The sequence below is a fragment of the Phyllostomus discolor genome, chromosome 2 (assembly GCF_004126475.2).
Source record: "Phyllostomus discolor isolate MPI-MPIP mPhyDis1 chromosome 2, mPhyDis1.pri.v3, whole genome shotgun sequence".
NCBI classification, from domain to species: Eukaryota; Metazoa; Chordata; class Mammalia; order Chiroptera; family Phyllostomidae; genus Phyllostomus; species Phyllostomus discolor.
Window position 1 is genome coordinate 188,767,010 of NC_040904.2, and position 18,023 is coordinate 188,785,032.

Here is an 18,023-nt window from a genome sequence, read left to right on the forward strand (position 1 = left end):
TCCTTTTGTCTCTTTTCTCTTTCTGGGATTCCAATTACTTATATGTTGGAATACTTAACACTATCCCACAGGTCTTTGGGGCTTAGTTTTTCTTTGTTTTCTCTCTCTAGTGTTTGCACAAGATAATTGTATAGCTCTATTTTGAATTCACTGATTCTTTCTTCTGCCATCTCAGATTTACTATAGGATCCATCCAGTGAAATTTTTATTTCCAGTTATTGTAATTTGCATGTCCAGAACAGCCATTTTGTTCTTTCTTTAGTTTCCATTTCTCTGTTAATATTTCCTCTGGTAACTTTTAATACCATATTTTCCTTTTCTGAGCTGTTCAAAGTTGAAGTCTTTGTTAACTCCAGTATCTAAGCCTACTTGGAAACAGTTTCTATTAATTTTTTTCATGTGGGGATGTTTCCTTATTTAATTCTTATGTCCAGTAACTTTAGGTCGAACACTGGACATTGAAGATCAGCACATTATAGTGACTATAGAATCGTTGTATAGAGTTCTGAGGATCGTTGGTGTTTTATTATTGGAGGTAATTAATCAAACTTCAAAACGTATCTCCCATGCAGGGTGCAGCAGCCAATGTCTTTGCTCAGTATTTCTTTTGCTCCTGCAGGCTCCTACAAGCTCCTGTTCCACCCTGGCTCCTTGGAGATGGCCTCTGTACCTAGTTTAGTAGACAGCCGAGGATTTTGGCAGGGGTTAACTGAAATATGAGAGCTAACTCTTTCTGTGGTTTGCTGGTTTCTAGGGTTTCCTCTAAATTTCCATTTGTTCTTCCAGCTCTAAATTTTGCCCTGTGACAGCTTGAGCAGTCTGAACTGTATATGAGTTGGGGGATACCCTGTCAACGTCGTAGCAAACTCACATATCTCACCAGGAACAATCTCCAGGGTCTCACAAGAGTAAATCTCTCACTGCTTTCTGTTTTTACCCTGGGATCCTTGGCATCTCTCACACTCTTGCATAGTTAGTGTCGGCCAGAGAATTGGAAATTTATGTTCAGGTTTTGGATCTCTGCTCTTCCATAGTTCTCTCTTGCTCCCCAAAATTTCCCCCGTAAATTCTCAGCTGTTCTGCAGCACTGAACTCAGACATCTGCCACCTTAAGTCTTTATGGCTGCAGTTTTTCACCACCAGAGCTGGGGGTAGTGGATAGGAAGTATTAATACATTTAAGCAAGGAAGCCACATACTCATATTCTTAACTAATATTACCAGTGTTCGGTTTCTCCCTGCCTTTGGTCACTTTCTAGTACCTTCAACTAGTTGTTTTAAATAATTTGAAACAGTGTTTATGATTTTAATTTGTGGGAGAAATCCACCAGTTTCTTTGTGCTGCTATTATTGGTATATTCACCTTTGGTATGAGCATTTTTATTGTCATTTAAAACATTTTATCCAAATGCTTTCCATGCTAAAGGAAGGCATCACAAAAGCTCCTCTTAGAAACCTTCGCTCACTTTCAAGCTAAGTACACTATCCCCTCCTTTGAGCTTCCCTAGCGCCTGTGCATAATTTCTTCTGAGTTCATACCCCATATTCGTGTCCACTTTCCGAGGCCCAGTGCAGAGCCTTGCACATTGTAATCAATGAATAAATATTTATGGAAGCAAGGAAGGAGAAAAGGAGGAAAGGAAGGAAAGAAGGAAAAACAGAAAATGGGACGCAAAAAGGAAAGGAAAGAGACAGGCAGACACATCAGGGGTGACCCACCCCGATGCGGACACGCTGGGACCTGTGAGGGACAAAGAAGGGGAAACAAAGTGAAAGGTGGAGGTGAGGGCTGCCGGAGACATCATCGTCTCCATCACAACCTCATTGTTTTCTAGTCATGCTCCCCCCTTTTATGCCCTTGATTTGAAAACAAGAGCCCAGCACGTTCAGGAATTCTTGTCCAGGCATTTGAGATGCAGACCAGAGTGCTCAGCACAGGACTGGACCCTGAGCTAATCTTTTGTAGTCACCCTGATTATAAATTACGTGCATCGGACGTAACTAATTTTAAGGGAATTAGACAGCTCCCAAGTGTTAAATCAGTTTCTATAAACTCATTTGTGCTCACTTGTTACTGAAATTAAAAGAAAAAAAACACCCCTAATATTTGTTTAGTTTCTATTTATGTGCCTGGCACAGTAACTGACATGATACTGAACAGTTGGTATATAAGGTCATTTAATTGCCAAAAAACCTAACAAGGAGGGTGTCGTATCTGCATTTTTCAGATAAAGAAACAGGTTTAGAGAAATTAAATAGCTTGTTTGAAATTATACCACTCAGAAGTTTGGGACTGGGATTCAAATGCAATATATCTAACTATAACTTTTTTTTTCCAGAGACAGTTCAGTTTGCCTTTAGGTTAAATGATTAAAACTGTAACAAACAAAAAAAACAAAAAAACAAAAACAAAAAATGGATTCAAAGGGCCTGCTGGCACGCCAGATGGGTGTTTTCATGTGGGAACAAATTCTTGAACCTCTTCAAAGTGTTCTAATTGGGGATCCCAGTAATGATTATCTATATGAAGCTTAGGCTTCAAGCTTAATTATCCTCAGTGAGGCTCTCTGGAATGCACTTGATGTGTTTTACCAGCCATGCATGTATGTATGTGTTCCTACTTTGAATTACATCCAGGTATCCCATCACCTCCCCCACACAGATATACACACCCCATAAACTTAAAATTTCCCACGGAGCTTGTAAAAAGTGCAAATTCCCAAGTGCCATCCATAGACATGCTTATTCAGTGGATCTGGGCTGGGGCATTTGTAAACACAACCCTAGGTGATTCTAACTTACTGAGTCCAAGCCCATCCTTTCTGACTCTACAGCAGCCCCCAGCTCCCTTTGCTGCCATAAGACCTTGCTCAGCCTTTTCCTGTTGTTGTAAGTTCAAACACTTTAAAGTAGGTGCACAGGAAGATAAAAGAATAGTCTCAAGGCCCCAGGATAATTTCATCAAGTCTCCTTCATAATCTATAATGTTATTACTTTCATAGGTTATACAATTGCCTGTGTATGTCATAAATGTTTTACTATACTATTACTTTTATTGATTTCACATTTGTTCTTTTATGTTTGATACTTTGGACATAAAGCTGAAATAAAAAACCTGTAAGTTAATACATGCTAAGCTTCATGTCTTCTGCCTTTAAAAAGTAGAAGCAAAGAAAAGAAATAAAAAGAGAACTAGGTCACCTATTCCAAAGGATTACACCACTTAATACTCTGCTTTCTTAAGTACCTTATTAGTAATAATTTTTTCGTTCTTTATATCTTCTCTGTCACCATCCCAGGACACGAATAACTTCTGCCAGGTCCTGTCTGTCTTGATCAGCTTTCCCCACCTAGCTCAGAAAGCTTCCTCCCTTCAGTCTTTGCAGAAATCCCACCCACTTTTCCATGCTTTTCTTGATTAACTGGTCATAAACTGATTTTCTCCAACTCCACCCTGTCTAAACATGCAACTCCCTGTGACTCACTCTCTCCCAACTGCTCTGCTGCATTTGCTCCGGCCTGTGCGGGTGTCATCGCCATTTAAATGCATGTCTGTTCCCATCACATTTGTCAGGCATGTGGTATACGTGGTATGTTTCAGGACTTTGTCCCAGCTCTGGGCCTTTTCCTTTTTTTTAAATCTTGAAGTCTACACTATAGAATTGGACTCTTTGATTGGAAGATTTACAAGCCAATTCATCCTCTTTGTTCTAGAATTCTGGGTGGCCTACATTTTTCTCTCTCTAAAGTAAACAGTCTTGCTCTTGAATGAAAGACTACTCCTTACAAATGTTAGTATTACTCACTCAAACTATTAAAGAACGCCTGCCCTCTTGTGTCCAGTAGAAATTGCTACAATAGGAGTGAATTAGCAAGTTTATCACGACGGAAACACAGCGCTCCACCCTACAGGGATTTTCTACTAGAGCGCTTCCTCAAGGCTGCCAAGTATGGCTGCACAGCTCGGACACTGCAAAGGAACCCCAGCCCAAAAAGTTGATGAATAGTCACTGAAATCTACCCCCACTTTGCTTGTCTAGCCATGCATCCTGTGTCCAGGCTGTGACTTCCCAGAGGGGTTGCCCATTAAAATTGCATTCAAGGGTGCCTGCCGTCGAACCTGTACCGCCTGGAGTAGGCTACCGGCTCTCCTTAAACACACTTCTGCACAGCCTTGTGGGGGCTCCAAGGCGTCCGTTGGAGACTGCTCTCAACATGTCACTTTCCTACTCAAAAATTAAAATTAAACTGTTGAGCTGAAAGATAGCACTACTCAGTCCCAGGTTATCAGAGGAAGGGACTAAGGAACAGAGAGGCAAAAATGAGAAGTGCCAAATCCGTCAGTGGTAATACAGAGAACTAAAATGCAGGCCTTCTGACTCCCCATCCACGCTCTGAAGTCTCACTTTTAGCTTCAGGTGACCCCTGTATTTGACCCCACACTACCTATCCAGGTACTTGTTGAGTGAACGAATGAATGGCCATCCAACTGTATTTTCCAACATTCCTTTGCCGCCACCTCCCAAAACTCTCACTCTCCTAAGCCATATCTACTCCCTTGTTCATATTATTGTTCCTGCCTGTAATGCTCACTGCTCCTCACCTGGACAACGCTTAGCTCCAGGTCCACTTGGAACTCCCCTCCTCCTCCAGCCGTCATTAAGCCAAAGGAAGAAGAGCTGTGAGGCTGAGCACAGGTGTTCAGACTTAGTGGGAAGAGCCCTGGCCTGGATCAGGGACCCGCATCCCCGCTCTGCCAGGAGATAGCTGTTTGATCTTGAATAGATGCCCTCACCTCTCTGAGCCGCATCTTGCTCTTACCAACTACGAATGCGTCAGACTACGTGTGTGGCATGCACAGTGCTGGTGAGGTGGTATGCAGTGGCTCGTGAACAAGTATTTATTTGTTGGCATGTTAATAGAAGTGGATTTATTTAAATGTATTGATTTGGGGGGACAAAACTCAAAAACATTAAACCCATAGTCCCCTGGGTTTTAATATATGTGACAAGGCTAGGTACTTTAAGTTTGAAAAGAGAGTTGATTTAAGGAAAAATATTAAGTAAACAACAGTACAGGTAGTCATCAGATACGACAAAAGTGATAAGGTGTATGAAAGTTGTGGAGGTCAGTGAAGCACCGGAGAATCTCTTCACACAGCTCCCTTCTCACTCTCACTGGGACCCTTCTCTCACGTCCATTTAGCACTGGGAGTTTGTCCGTCCCTGCCACTTGCCAATGACAACACATCCTCTTTCCTTGTTACAGCCGTGTCTGATAGTCCTTGATCTTCACCATACTCATCACAGCATAAAGCACAAAATAAGTCTTTAAAAAAAGACTTGTGGCTTCACTGATTTTCTGTGTTGCTTCCACCATTTATAAAAAGCATGACCCAGAGTGCCAATATCCTAGGTTCAAAACCGTGTTTGCTTTTATAAATGTAGATTCTTTTTATTTATAAAAATCACTTAGACTCATTATGTAAAGTTTGGAAAGTACAGAGAAGTAGAAAGAGAAGGCACCCATATTCTTATAAACCAACCACGAACCCTGCTCATATCCCTCCCTGATTAAAAGCTGTCCTGCAAAATCCTAGAAAGTGGGATCTATTTCTGTTCAGCGTTTTGGGAAATTGGAATAATCCTGGTTGAATATATTTTTGTCATCCCAAATCATAAAATCAAAAAATTTCACTGGTGAATCCAAGGAGGGGAGGGTCCATTGACATCCTCAATAAGCTGCAGCTGAGTAACTGCCACAGGGGTGAGCCCACGCTGGGAGAGGCTGCTGCGGGCCAAGGATAGTCATAGCTGATACTCTGCAAAATGCATTGTGTGTATGAAACCCTGTGCTCAATGATGGTTCAATATTTCATGTATAAGCATGCTGATTTGCATACTTGTCTTTCCTGTAGGGTTCCTAGTGTCTCTGGATGACTTTTACATTCTTAGCAGCGGTTTGGTGTTGCTGCAGACCACGAATAGCGTGTATAATAAAACCCTGCTAAAGCTTGTGACACCCCAGTCTCTCCTGGCCTGGCAGAGAGTCCGTGTGGCCAATATGATGGCCAGTGATGGCAGGCAGTGGGCAGAGATATTTTCCAAGTACAACTCTGGTAAGTGGCCTTGCAGAGTAACTTCCAGGGGTGTGTTTAGATTTTGAGTTACCAGAAAAGCCACAGCCATGCCCTGGTTCACATCTCTCCCGACGTTTCAGGCACCTACAACAACCAGTACATGGTCCTGGACCTGAAGAAGGTAAAGCCCAAGCACAGCCTCGACGCAGGAACCCTGTACATCGTGGAGCAAATTCCTTCATATGTAGAGTATTCTGAGCAAACTGATGTTCTTCGGAAAGGTACCTTCTTCGTGCTATGGACGAAGTGGAAGTGTGTTGAGTGTGTGTGTGTGTGTGTGTGTGTGTGTGAGATGGAGGGGTATGTGCTGAGAAAGAAAGGACAGGAATGCCATTGCTAGGTACCCTGGGAAAGAATTTCCAGGTTCAGCACAACGTGCAAAACCTGCATCTCAGACTCTTAAGTGACAGTGTGTACATTGGGACAAAGCCAGGCATTCACCATCTTATTGGACTTCCGTGGCTCTAAATAATGCCTTCTCTCCTGGGTTCCCAAATTAAGCTTTTAGTCCAATTCAGCAAATATTGATGGGAGTGCTGTGCTGCCCCAGGGACTGGAAGAGCACAGATGTGGGTACAGACTCCTGACCTTTGGGCACTCACAGCTTAGTAGGGAAGCCAGGCCCAGAGAGCAGCCCACATAGAACCCAGGAACCAAAGAACAATAAGCTCTGATTCGACCACAGGTTTCACAAAGCCCAAGGTGGGACCAAAGGAGCCGTAGTCAGTGGGAGAGGTCAGGGAGGATGGTTCTGGGGAACAGGATCACAGCCCAGACCCTAAGCTCGGTCTGGGAGTCACAGTGCCTCAATTTGAATCCCTGCTCTTCAAAATCTCAGGCAAATTATTCAGTCTAAATCTCACTGTCTTCATCCGTAAAACATGACAGTAATGGAGCAGGTCCACCGTCACACTTGTAATTTTGAATTCTTGAGACCTCAAAACTCTAAAACTTCTATTGGTGGACATGGGGGTGGGGAGTCCTTGTTCAAGTAATAGCAAAATGTGACCTGATCTGAACTCATTTGGTATCAAGAACGAACTTCTACTGTCTATTTGTAGTGTTTATTTCCTCTCTTCTAGAGGCCGTTTATACATTAGTCCCGGAAATATCAATATCTATGAGCATGAGGTGCTCCCCACAGAGACTAATGCCATTTCTAATTTTTGCACTGCATTGCTGTTCTGAAATCTGACAAAAACCATTAATTCTGAACCACAGCTAGCCCCCAAGAATTTTTGGATGTGGGAGTATAGACCTTTGTAATTTCACAGGGTTATAAACATAATTAATTGAGCTAATTCTTGTAAGTCCTTGAGCACACTGCTGGACTTATTGAAACACAGTAAGTCCTCACTGAATATTTGTTGAATCAATGAAAGTGAAGATGATGTTTGAGTGGAGGTTTCAAGGTCCAAAAAGGAGCTCACTAATTTGATGAAGGGATGGGATCAAACAAATGAAAGCATGAAACTGATTGAGAAATCACACCAGTCTTACTAGCTAAAAACAACTAAAGGAAACGCTGTAGAGTGAAAGGTAGATAGTCAGAGGAAAATATCAGCCTCGTATAACCTGCTAGGCAGTTGGACCTTTATTCTTCAGGACATGGAGGTTTCTGAGAAGGAAGAATAGACTAGAGAGCACAGAGAAGTCAGGAGACTAGTTAGAAGACTGTGGAAATAGATGGGCTGATCAATGAGTAGGAACAGAACCAAAATAAGCTGTCAACCCTGGGGATCACGGCCAGGTCCTCAGTTCCCCTGGTCCCCAAATCAATTTTGTAATGTGAAGAGGAATGGTTCCCATTAATGACATGTGCACAATATGCATAATACAAAATCAAGGTGAAAACTGCAGTTGCCAAGCAGATCAGATACTACCAAGTAGTAGACCTACCTCTTTATCAGGGAGGAAAATTCATCTCAGAAGTCAAATCATTAGGTGGTTACTTGGTTAGCATGACAGTTCAAAACCACGAGACCCTCATGGTCTGACCTTGAAGGCTGGTCCGCCCAGCATCGAGGAGCCTGACAATAACAGCATACATCCAGAGAGATCTCTGAGTGATGGAGAGGTCCCTATGTTGACTGACTGTCCTGTAGGCAATAACCCAGGCCACTATAATCTGGGATGGTCCCGAAATGTAGATTTCACTATAGTCGTGTCCAATGTTTGATGCTTAGTGGCTAGTGGCCTTGGCACACCACCAAGTTTTGAATGAAGCTGAGCCTTTAGCTTAGTCTACTGGACTCTACTGAAAGCCTACTGGAACCTTAAAGATCATCTCCAATCCCCTCATATTATGGACTCTCCTTTCCCCTCCCCCTGCTAAAAAACAAGCAAGCAAACAAACAACAAAAACTAGGGTAACTGCCTAAGACTTCACTCTTCGTCCCTGAGCCTAGAATTCGGGTTTTCTGATACCCAGCACTGGGTTCTTCCACTCTCCCATGACTGGCCACATGGCCTGTTCCCCATGAGGACCACACTGTGAAACCATCCTTCGGCATGTCACTAACCTCGTCCACCGAAATGAGCTCCCTAGACCACTCTGTGTCACACTTCACTTTGCTTTATAAACACTGTTCCTTTCTGGTTAATAGATTGCTGTAAGAATTTGGAGTGGAAAATCAAAGAATTCCGGTGCTCATTTTCCCTAATGGAATAATCTAGAGGCATACCAATTCTATAAATTATAAGGATTGATTTGACTGCCGGAGTTCACATTCAAAGTTTTATTTTCTATATAATATCATTTTGTAATTACATACCTGTGCCAGGTTTCAAAAAAAATGACAACATTAAGAACATTTCTTTTGTTCCCACTCTTTCCTTCTCTGTCTGCCTCCCTTCAACCCCACCCTTCCTTCCCTTCCTTTGCAAACCAGGATACTGGCCCTCCTACAACATTCCTTTTCATGAGAAAATCTACAACTGGAGTGGCTATCCAATGTTAGTTCAGAAGCTGGGTTTGGACTACTCCTATGATCTGGCTCCACGAGCCAAAATCTTCCGGCGTGATCAAGGGAGAGTTACGGATATGGCATCCATGAAATATATCATGCGATACAACAGTACGTAGCACATTTCTCAAGAATCATTCTTCAAAACTCCTTTTCTTCCCCATGGATAAAGAATCCGTGTAAGTTTATCATCTCTATACAAGGAGGAATTATAGGAAGTTATTGAATTAAGTATTTAGTATTCAAGTAATACATGTTTTATACTCTACAAATAGAATTTTGTCCACCTTTAGAAAATGACAGGGGGAAGATTCTATGGATTTTTTAAATGGAAAAAATTATGTGAAACAGAAGAAATAACCCCTACGGGACACATTTTCTTTCTTTCTTTCTTTTTTTGCTTTTCCTATTTTAACTTTATTATTTTTTTCCATCACCATTTATCCCCCCATCACTTCTCAGGATATTTTTTTTTTACTACCACACCCATTCCCCTAACATAGGTTTCCTTCCAAGGACAGAAACAGCCAATAAAACAAAAATAATTCACAAATACTTTATTTTTAACAGTATCAAAGTCAAATTTGTATTTATTTTGTTGAAAAAAAAATGATGCACATTTATCCTGCTAATCTCTGCTCCATCTACTCTCCACTGTGCAAAGTTCTTCAGAGCAGGCTGGGCCTGGAGCAGGGAACCCACAGTTGCCTCTTCCCAGTGCAAGCCAAAGGAGACTTCTGTAGCTGGGAGCAGGCTGGGCTGTGGAGGCCTCTGGGGTGTATACTCTCTGATTACCTAGGCTTTAACAGCTCCAAAAAGGTTAATGCGGAGCAAGTATTACTCAGAAATAACCAGTATTCACTCTTGTCCCCATCTCTGTTTCCTAGATTATACGGAGGATCCTTATAGTAAGGGTGATCCATGCAATACCATCTGCTGCCGTGAAGACCTGAACTCGGTGGACCCAAGTCCTGGAGGGTGCTATGATACGAAGGTAACATGCTACTAGCTTTTGAATCTAATTTCCACCAGCACCTACACCTATTCAAAGGCAAGGCTGCAAAGGTTTTGGTGGCATAAAGCACAATGCTTCTAACCATTTACTTATTCAGAATTCAGCTTTTTCAGATATTCTGGTGATAGGTGCCATTGCCTAACTTCAAGTCCCTGCTCTGCCACTTAATAGTTAATCACATACTGTTATAATGCTTCTGTTACCTCATCTGTAAAATGGAAATAACAGGACTTGCCTCATAGCGTTGTTATGAATGATAAACGTTTAATATCTATAAAATATTTAGAACAGGCTTAGTGGGTTGTTTAAAAATGTACACATCATGATACTGATGATAGTGATGTTTCACCAGACTGGCCCAAAGAACATATTACTGAGAGCAGTGATAATACTATTGGACCAGATGCCAAGTCACTAAAGGGGTTTTGCCGTGTTAGAATTAATAAATGCTATAATGTGCCTTATAGTACTATGTGCACAGCGGTGGTGTGAAGCTAGGTCACACAGGCTTGTGAGAACCATTGGTTAAGATCAGTTGACTTTGTGTTGACTGCCTGAAATCAGCCATGGCAGCAATATTTACACCATGGACATACCACAGAACTCTACAAGGGCATTTTTTCCCCTCAGAGAGCTAGTTGTTGAAAAGTTTTACCTGGACACTCTTGGGTTTGGGGTATCCAAGGGTATAAGTTAGCTCTTTTAGTTGGAGAGAACCATTCTACCACATTCTCTTGCTCTTTTTGTTTGGGCATGTGTCTGTTAGTCTGCAGGGTGATGCTCCAGCTGAGCCACACTGGCCTGAGCGGCATGTGTCTTTTCATTGGTAACTCCAGTCCCAAATTCTGCAAGAAACCTGGTATGAGTTAACTGTTCTAGCTTTAGCTCTGAAACTGTAAGAATGCCAACAGCCCCCACACATTATTTTTTCTACTAGCTTAATGCCTAAATAGGAGATGCCTTAGTCTGCGTTCCAAATCACCCTACTTTTTAGCTATGTGATGATGGCAAGTCTTTAGCCTTGATGATTCTCCATGTGTTGTATAATGTAAAAAAATAAAAATAAAAACAAAAATAAATTAGTGGATGCAGAGCTTGGCACACATGAAGCCACAATGAAATGTTTTTGTATTTTTCTTTTTAATGGCATTTGCAAACATTCAGTAGTGTGTGATCCCTTGTAGCCATTCCAAAAAATACAAAGAGAATTACCTCTGCTGCCTTGCCTATGAAAATCCAAGACAACCTGCCGTTTGTCAAATTGTACTTTCCTCTGGGAACAGGAGCCTGCTACTTTTTCATCAAAAAAAGCTTTGTTGAGGATATACTTTATTTCTGTTGAGTCACTGAATATGGGGAAAATCAAAAGTTTTGAGAAACTTCCTTCCTTCACCTCTAAGATTAAGATCTGCTGTTACCGGGCATTTAGGTGTTTTTGAGAACTGTGGGCCTCATTTTTTGATACTGAGTTCCACTTTATAAGTCTTGTTACTATACTGATTAATACAAACTTTTATCAAGGAATTAATGTTTTCCCAGCACTGCAGCTAGAATTTGCTCTCACTAATTTGCACAACTTTTCTATGAAATAAGGTTATTAGCCGCTTCACAACTGAGAAAACTGAGTCACAGCAAAATTACTTCAGTAAATATTAGAGGTAGAATTCTGATTACTTTGATTACAGATCTCACTTTGGCTATGTTGAGAATACCCTTCTACTAGTTAATTCACACTTCAATGTCAAGTGAATAAAGAAAAGCAAATTGTGGAAACTTGTAAGATTTCATTTTAAAGGGGCTAACGTTGTGACTTGGGAAAACAAGCAGAAAAAAAAAATACGGATTTAGTCAAGTTTTTTCCAAACAGTTTTTCTAAAACGTCCCCCTTTTCTCTTTCCAGGTGGCAGACCTCTACCTAGCATCAGAGTACACTGCACATGCCATCAGCGGTCCCACGGTTCAAGGTGGCCTCCCTGTTTTTCACTGGACACGGTTCAACAAAACTCTCCATGAGGGCATGCCAGAGGCCTACAACTTTGATTTTATTACGATGAAACCAATTTTGAAACCTGACATAAAATGAAGGAGATAAGGAAACAGAAGGGAATAGAAGGCTGCAGAAAACCAAAGGCACTATTTTTAGCTATGTTTTTCCATTCAAAATTAGTCTTAATAAAATGTATTAAATTTAGTCTGTTACTGTCATTTGCCACTGTTTATTTTGTAGTTAATAAGCATTCCCTGTAAGAAGCACTGTAGAAGAAACATCGTATGTGATTATGACGGTAAACACATGTGATAAACACCACCAGGGTTTAGCATACAAACTTACCTACAAGAGGGTATGGAAGAAACTCCTACTGCACGCATCAAAACCCATGTTCTTTTACACCTGGCCACTCAGACCGCATAACCGCAGGTTCTCTTAGGTAGTTGTACCACATGATGGAGTTCTTGCCAATAGAATCTGAGGTGAGTGCCACTTTCAGGCCTGGCCCAGAAAAGACCTGTGCTCCTCCCTCCACGCTCCTTTCCCCCCTTTCCCTGGCTGACATACTTAATGACAAAGCCCTAGCGGAAGACGGGACTGAGTTTTCAAAGGAACCTCTAGCAATGCAGTGAGTGATTTTTTTTCTGGGCATTAACGGATTATCAGTTGAGTCTTTTTGTAGTACAGGTTAGGCAAACAATAAAGCAAATCTTAATGTCTCTCATTAGTGAAAAGTAGTATATCTAATATGGGAGCAACTCTGCATAACAATTTTTTCTCAAAGTTAGAGAATTGTGTGTGGTTTCAGTAATGTGATATTGTCAAACAGGTTAAATAAACCATACTGTACCATCTAATGGGTGATCATTAATAAGGTGACTTTCAAATGAAAGAAATGCAAGGGACAAGAACAATCAGAATGAATCAGAGTACTCAAAATTTTAAAAACCCAGTAGTTTATTTCAAAGTATAAATTTCAGGCTTGCTGGACAAAATCCCACTACAGTTAACACTTATACAGACACCAGTCTACTGTACATTTGGGGGCGGGGGGGAAGACAAACACAAAAACCTTTAAAACCTAATAAAAATAGGGCAGCTTGCTATAGCCCAGTTTATATTAGACATTATGAAGGTCTTACATTGTCTTACTATTTACACTTTCAACTGCAATAAAAAAAATCAGAATGTAATTTTCCTACAAAGGATTTATTTTTATATTTAACTTTGAAATGGCTGATGAGATACTAAAGCCAGAATCCCCAAAAGGTGTTTGATTGCCCAGTTACCTTATTTACAAACAAAACTTTAAAAAAAGTACATCATTTAAATATACATGATTGGTATTTAGCTGACTCTACAAATTAAAAAAAGTTATTTAGCATGATAAAACTTTGTATTGTACCATTCCTCCCCATTCATTGGCTGGCTCAAGAGGAATAGAGTTTAGGAATTATGTAAGTCCGAGACACTAACAGAACACCTCATAAGAACTGATCTAATCTTTTTCTTTGTGCCAAAATGTACAAAAAAAGGGGGAGGAGGAATCCGTGTGCTCAGTAAGGAAGGCAGAATCATACATTGGTTTTTAAATAAAGTTATCTGCAATAATCTAATACTGGGACATGATTTTTGTTTGGAAATTAGAATAAAACAGGCCAAAGACAACTAGTCAATGATAAAATTAAAACAACATGTGAATCGTAAGATACTGAAATAGCCCAAGAAGGAAAGTCAGCGAGAACACTTGGAAGGTCTTTGCAGTACTCCACAGTGCTAAAATCATGTGTATAAAAGCGAGAGAGGAGGATACCACAGGCATTATTTTGTTAATCTTGTACAGTACTAGAAAATTTGTGGAACAAGATAAATGCATGTCATGCATATCAACACCTTGTTGCATAAATAATAATTTAGAAAATATACTCAAAAGAGCAAACAACAAAAACTAAGTTAACACTTATGCAATACAGTAAGAAAACTGTATGGTACAGCCTGCCTAAGGAGTTCTGCAGAGATGTGCCTAAGATTCTAAGATCCTTACTCTAGAACTTGTTTTTCAGACAAATCTTTCATTTATCTGACAATGGGGGTGGGGAGAGTGGGGAACATCTTGCTGTGAGGCAAATGGTACCACAATAAATACTCACTTTCCATGGAAGAAAGCTCCCTTCACTTTTCTCATTAACTTCTACTGTGTTAAACAGTATACAATACGCTGCATACTTCAAAAAGTGAGTCCAGGGAAATAGAGGGATATAGTTACGTCATCAAGCTAACTGTCAACAATACAGATGTTATCACTGTATGTAATTTATAAACTCACTGGCAATAACATAGTTCTGGAAAAGAGGCTTACTCACACAACAGGGTGAACATCACTCTAACAAAGTGCAAAGTAAAGAGACGTCACTGACAGCTCTAAATGCCATATAAACACCCTACATTTTGGGTTCAAATATCAGAAATTTCCAGGATTTCCAACAAATACTTAATACAAGTATTGTCAGGCTAAAAATTTATTAAACTTGCATTCCCAAAATGGGAAAAACAAGCTTATTTGTGATACTTTGTGATAAGGTACCACGAATTTTAAAAAGCTATCATGGGGTGTGAACTGCTACAGAAAGTCTATAATCAGTAGCTATTTCTAGTAGAGTCCTCCATTCTCTCTCCCAAAAGAAACAAACCAAACAAAAAGTGCTCATCAACATTAAAACCTGCCCCGAATAAAAGACTAGAGTTCTAGCCTAGCAGCTTTCAGTTAATCCAAAATAGCTGTTGCCTATAAATCCCATAGCAGGCTAACTTGAGGAGACTTTTTATAATACGATTTTTCCTCAAATAATTACAATCTTTCTTTGTACCTTCCTTCCACCATCTGGAATAAAAAAATTATTTTACTGTAGTAAATCTATTTTTAGGTTACTACTTGAGAATTCTTTTCTTTAACAGAAAACACAATATAGGCCCAAACAATGTAATGTTTTCATTTTACTGGGCTTTCTTCACATGATTATATAATGCTATGAAGGTTTTTTAAAAAGAATCAGTGAATATAAATAAAAGCATTCACCAAGGTAACCTTTTCTAGGCTAGGTAAGCAAATTGTTATCACATGGCCATAAAACCGGCCAATAAAAAAACAACTGTGAACATGAGCTTTCTATTCTGTTGACAGGAATGATCTTGAACACATAATCAACATTGCAACCATTGCAGGTAGAAACATACACACATGCAGATACAGATAAGTGTTCATATACATCTAGAAGGTATCTCCCTTTTGAAATTTTCATTGGCATGACATTGGCAACCTTTTTACCATGGTCATTAGTCCTAGAGTGAGTATTATCTACATAGTTGGTTGGCAAATTTGATTCCTGGAAACTTTAATTCTTGTGTGGTCTTATTTTCTGAAAGTGAAAGGAAGGCTCTGGAGCATTGATAGTTTGGCAATCCGTAGGCTTTCTTCAGCATCAATCAAACTTCACACCTAACAACATACACGGACTGGGGAAAGTCTCTGAAGACTACAACTGGAACGCTTCCGATTACAAGCCATCAAAATTGCAAACAAAGCAGCATTAATAGAAGGGATAGCTCCCTCCTATAATTTCAAGAGGTATAATTTCAGAAGGTAGAAATATGAATTCAAATGTGGTAAGGGAAGATGACTTGATAAATTATTTCACAAACTCCATAAATTCCTTTTAAAATATTCCCAACCACATTCCCAACCCCAAATGTACCCAGCAGTCCTGTCCTAAACTATACTCAAAAAAACTACCTAATACCAACAGAGCTGCCACTCATATGGAAAATGCAAGACCTATGCTGAATCTGATGAACTTTGAAGAGGAGCAGAGATGCACAGTAAGTTATATCTAAATGTTACATAAAATGACCCCAAAGGATATAGTTTAAATGCTATCCAAAGCTGACATAGGGTAAATCAGACAAAACTTGGCACCATCAAAATGAAGTCAAATGTTAACAAATAATGTTATGAGAATAGAAATAATGGATCTTTTCCATTAATATTTCAGCTCACTGTGTTTTGTGAATTTGACTCTTTCCTTTGAAAGAATACTACATACGCTTTGAGCGATTAACTAGAATTGTTTTCATAATTTCTAACACAGTGTGAACACAGATACTAAAATAAGTTTGAAGGAAAATTTTCTTCACATAGTCTTCTCTTGGTCCACTTTACATAAAGTTAATTTAAATAGTGACCAAAAATAAAAGCATTTATATTCTTAGAAAAAATAGCAAGTCAAATTTTTGGAGTTAAATGTAGTAATGCCACTGACAAAGAACATACATAAAAGCCTTGGTTTAAAATCTACTTGAGGGAGTGTGCTATATTTTGTGGACATGAAGGAAAAATATTAAAAGGCTGAAAGGGAAGAGTAAACAATGGACAAATGGCCATGCTTATTTTTGTAGTTAATCTTTAAGGCACAAAAATAAATGTAAAAGTAAAACTTAGAAAAGGGAGGGGCCATCACAGATGTTGACCAAATTAACAACCCAGAGAGACAAAAAAAAAAAAAAGATGAACAGATCCTTTCTTGTGTTCAAATTAACCTATTTTAAACTACTTAACCATTTTGCTTTTTTTTCCTTTGGGTTTTTGTTTAGATTTTGTTAAAATTATTTAACTATGAATCTACAGATCCCTTAGGAGCAGAATCATGCCAGTTAAATACCTCATATCCTTTGATCTATCAATACTTACTTTATACTAAAAGAGAGGTAAATCTGAGAATGAAAATGGGAGATTCCACGGCAATAAACATATAAATAGGAAAAAAAAAAAAAGCCCACACAAACACCCATACATATCCCCCAGCCTCAAAACTAAAGGAAGGTGCATGTTTACATTTCAAAACCTTGAAGCTTGAATTGTCCAGGAAAAGATTCTTGCTTTATGGGCTGAGTTTATTTAACTCTGATTATAAACAAATGTAGTGTATATACACATTGGTCCAAGAAATCTTGCACAATGTAAATTTTACAATGAGTATCATGCACAAGATTAAAACAAGACCAAAAAGTGGAACTTTTCAAAGAGAAAGAGATAAAGGCTCCAAGGTTTAACTGCTCTGGGCAGAAGAGATCACATCCGTTGACTGAGGATCGCAGAAAGGTCCAAAACGTCCATAAATATCCTTGGCCCGTACTGCGAAGTAATATTTGCTGCCAGATACAAACTGGGTGAGAGTGCATGCCATGGGCAAAGGAAGTGCCTTTACCTCTCCAATCTTTTTCCATTGTGAGGGGACGGTGGCACTGGGCTCCTCGTGGTAAGCATAGAGATGGTAGCTGTCAACAGTGGCACAGGTTCGATCCACTTCCAGAACGCTCCATGACAGTACAATGCCATTTTGACTCTGAACTCGTGCTAACTTCAAGTGTGGCTTCTGAGGCAGAGATGTGCTGGCAGCTTCTGGGGGCAGACGCTGTGGCTGTGGGGCTTCTGGTAAGGGAGCTGGGTGCACAGGGCGTGGGGGCTCCTAACAAAAGAAGAACCATGTTCATTTATATGCCACAGAAAGGGGTTTTCTGAGAGCCAGAACTCTAAGACATTCTAGAGATCATTTACTGAGATCACTGTATTATCAAGAATTTGGGGAAATACCGAATATCACACTACATTTGGCAAATTTCACCTGATGATTTGTAACCAACCAAACGATGGTGCTGAGATAAACCCCTGCTGTGCTTTCTAGACCTATTGAGTTTTCCTTGGGAAATAAAAGCTCTTGCTAATGGATCATCTTGACAGAAATTGAAATAATTTTCTACTTCTAACAAAATAATTTATAATTTAATTCTCTATGTTACTGCTTCTTATTTTAGTATAATGTAACATTTTAAAATAGTATGTGTGGCAGTCTATCATAGA

At 39.8% G+C, this 18,023-nt stretch overlaps 2 protein-coding genes across 4 annotated transcripts in view; one reads left to right on the forward strand and one right to left on the reverse strand.

The window, feature by feature from the left end:
- The window catches only part of PLBD1 (phospholipase B domain containing 1), a 51,456-nt gene extending 39,218 nt beyond the window's left edge, over nt 1–12,238 (forward strand). The window contains exons 7-11 of the mRNA XM_028533404.2: nt 5,917–6,117; nt 6,219–6,359; nt 9,030–9,215; nt 9,992–10,098; nt 12,020–12,238. Coding sequence (XP_028389205.1) covers nt 5,917–6,117; nt 6,219–6,359; nt 9,030–9,215; nt 9,992–10,098; nt 12,020–12,202 — 818 coding nt within the window. The 3' untranslated portion in view covers nt 12,203–12,238. The remainder of the gene's footprint in view (nt 1–5,916; nt 6,118–6,218; nt 6,360–9,029; nt 9,216–9,991; nt 10,099–12,019) is intronic.
- An 808-nt stretch (nt 12,239–13,046) lies between these two features.
- Nucleotides 13,047–18,023, reverse strand: part of LOC114513247 (activating transcription factor 7 interacting protein) — a 121,692-nt gene continuing 116,715 nt past the window's right edge. For all 3 annotated transcript variants that reach the window (XM_028532481.2, XM_036019320.1, XM_036019319.1), the window contains exon 15: nt 13,047–17,631. In XM_028532481.2, coding sequence (XP_028388282.1) covers nt 17,212–17,631 — 420 coding nt within the window. In that variant the 3' untranslated portion in view covers nt 13,047–17,211. The remainder of the gene's footprint in view (nt 17,632–18,023) is intronic.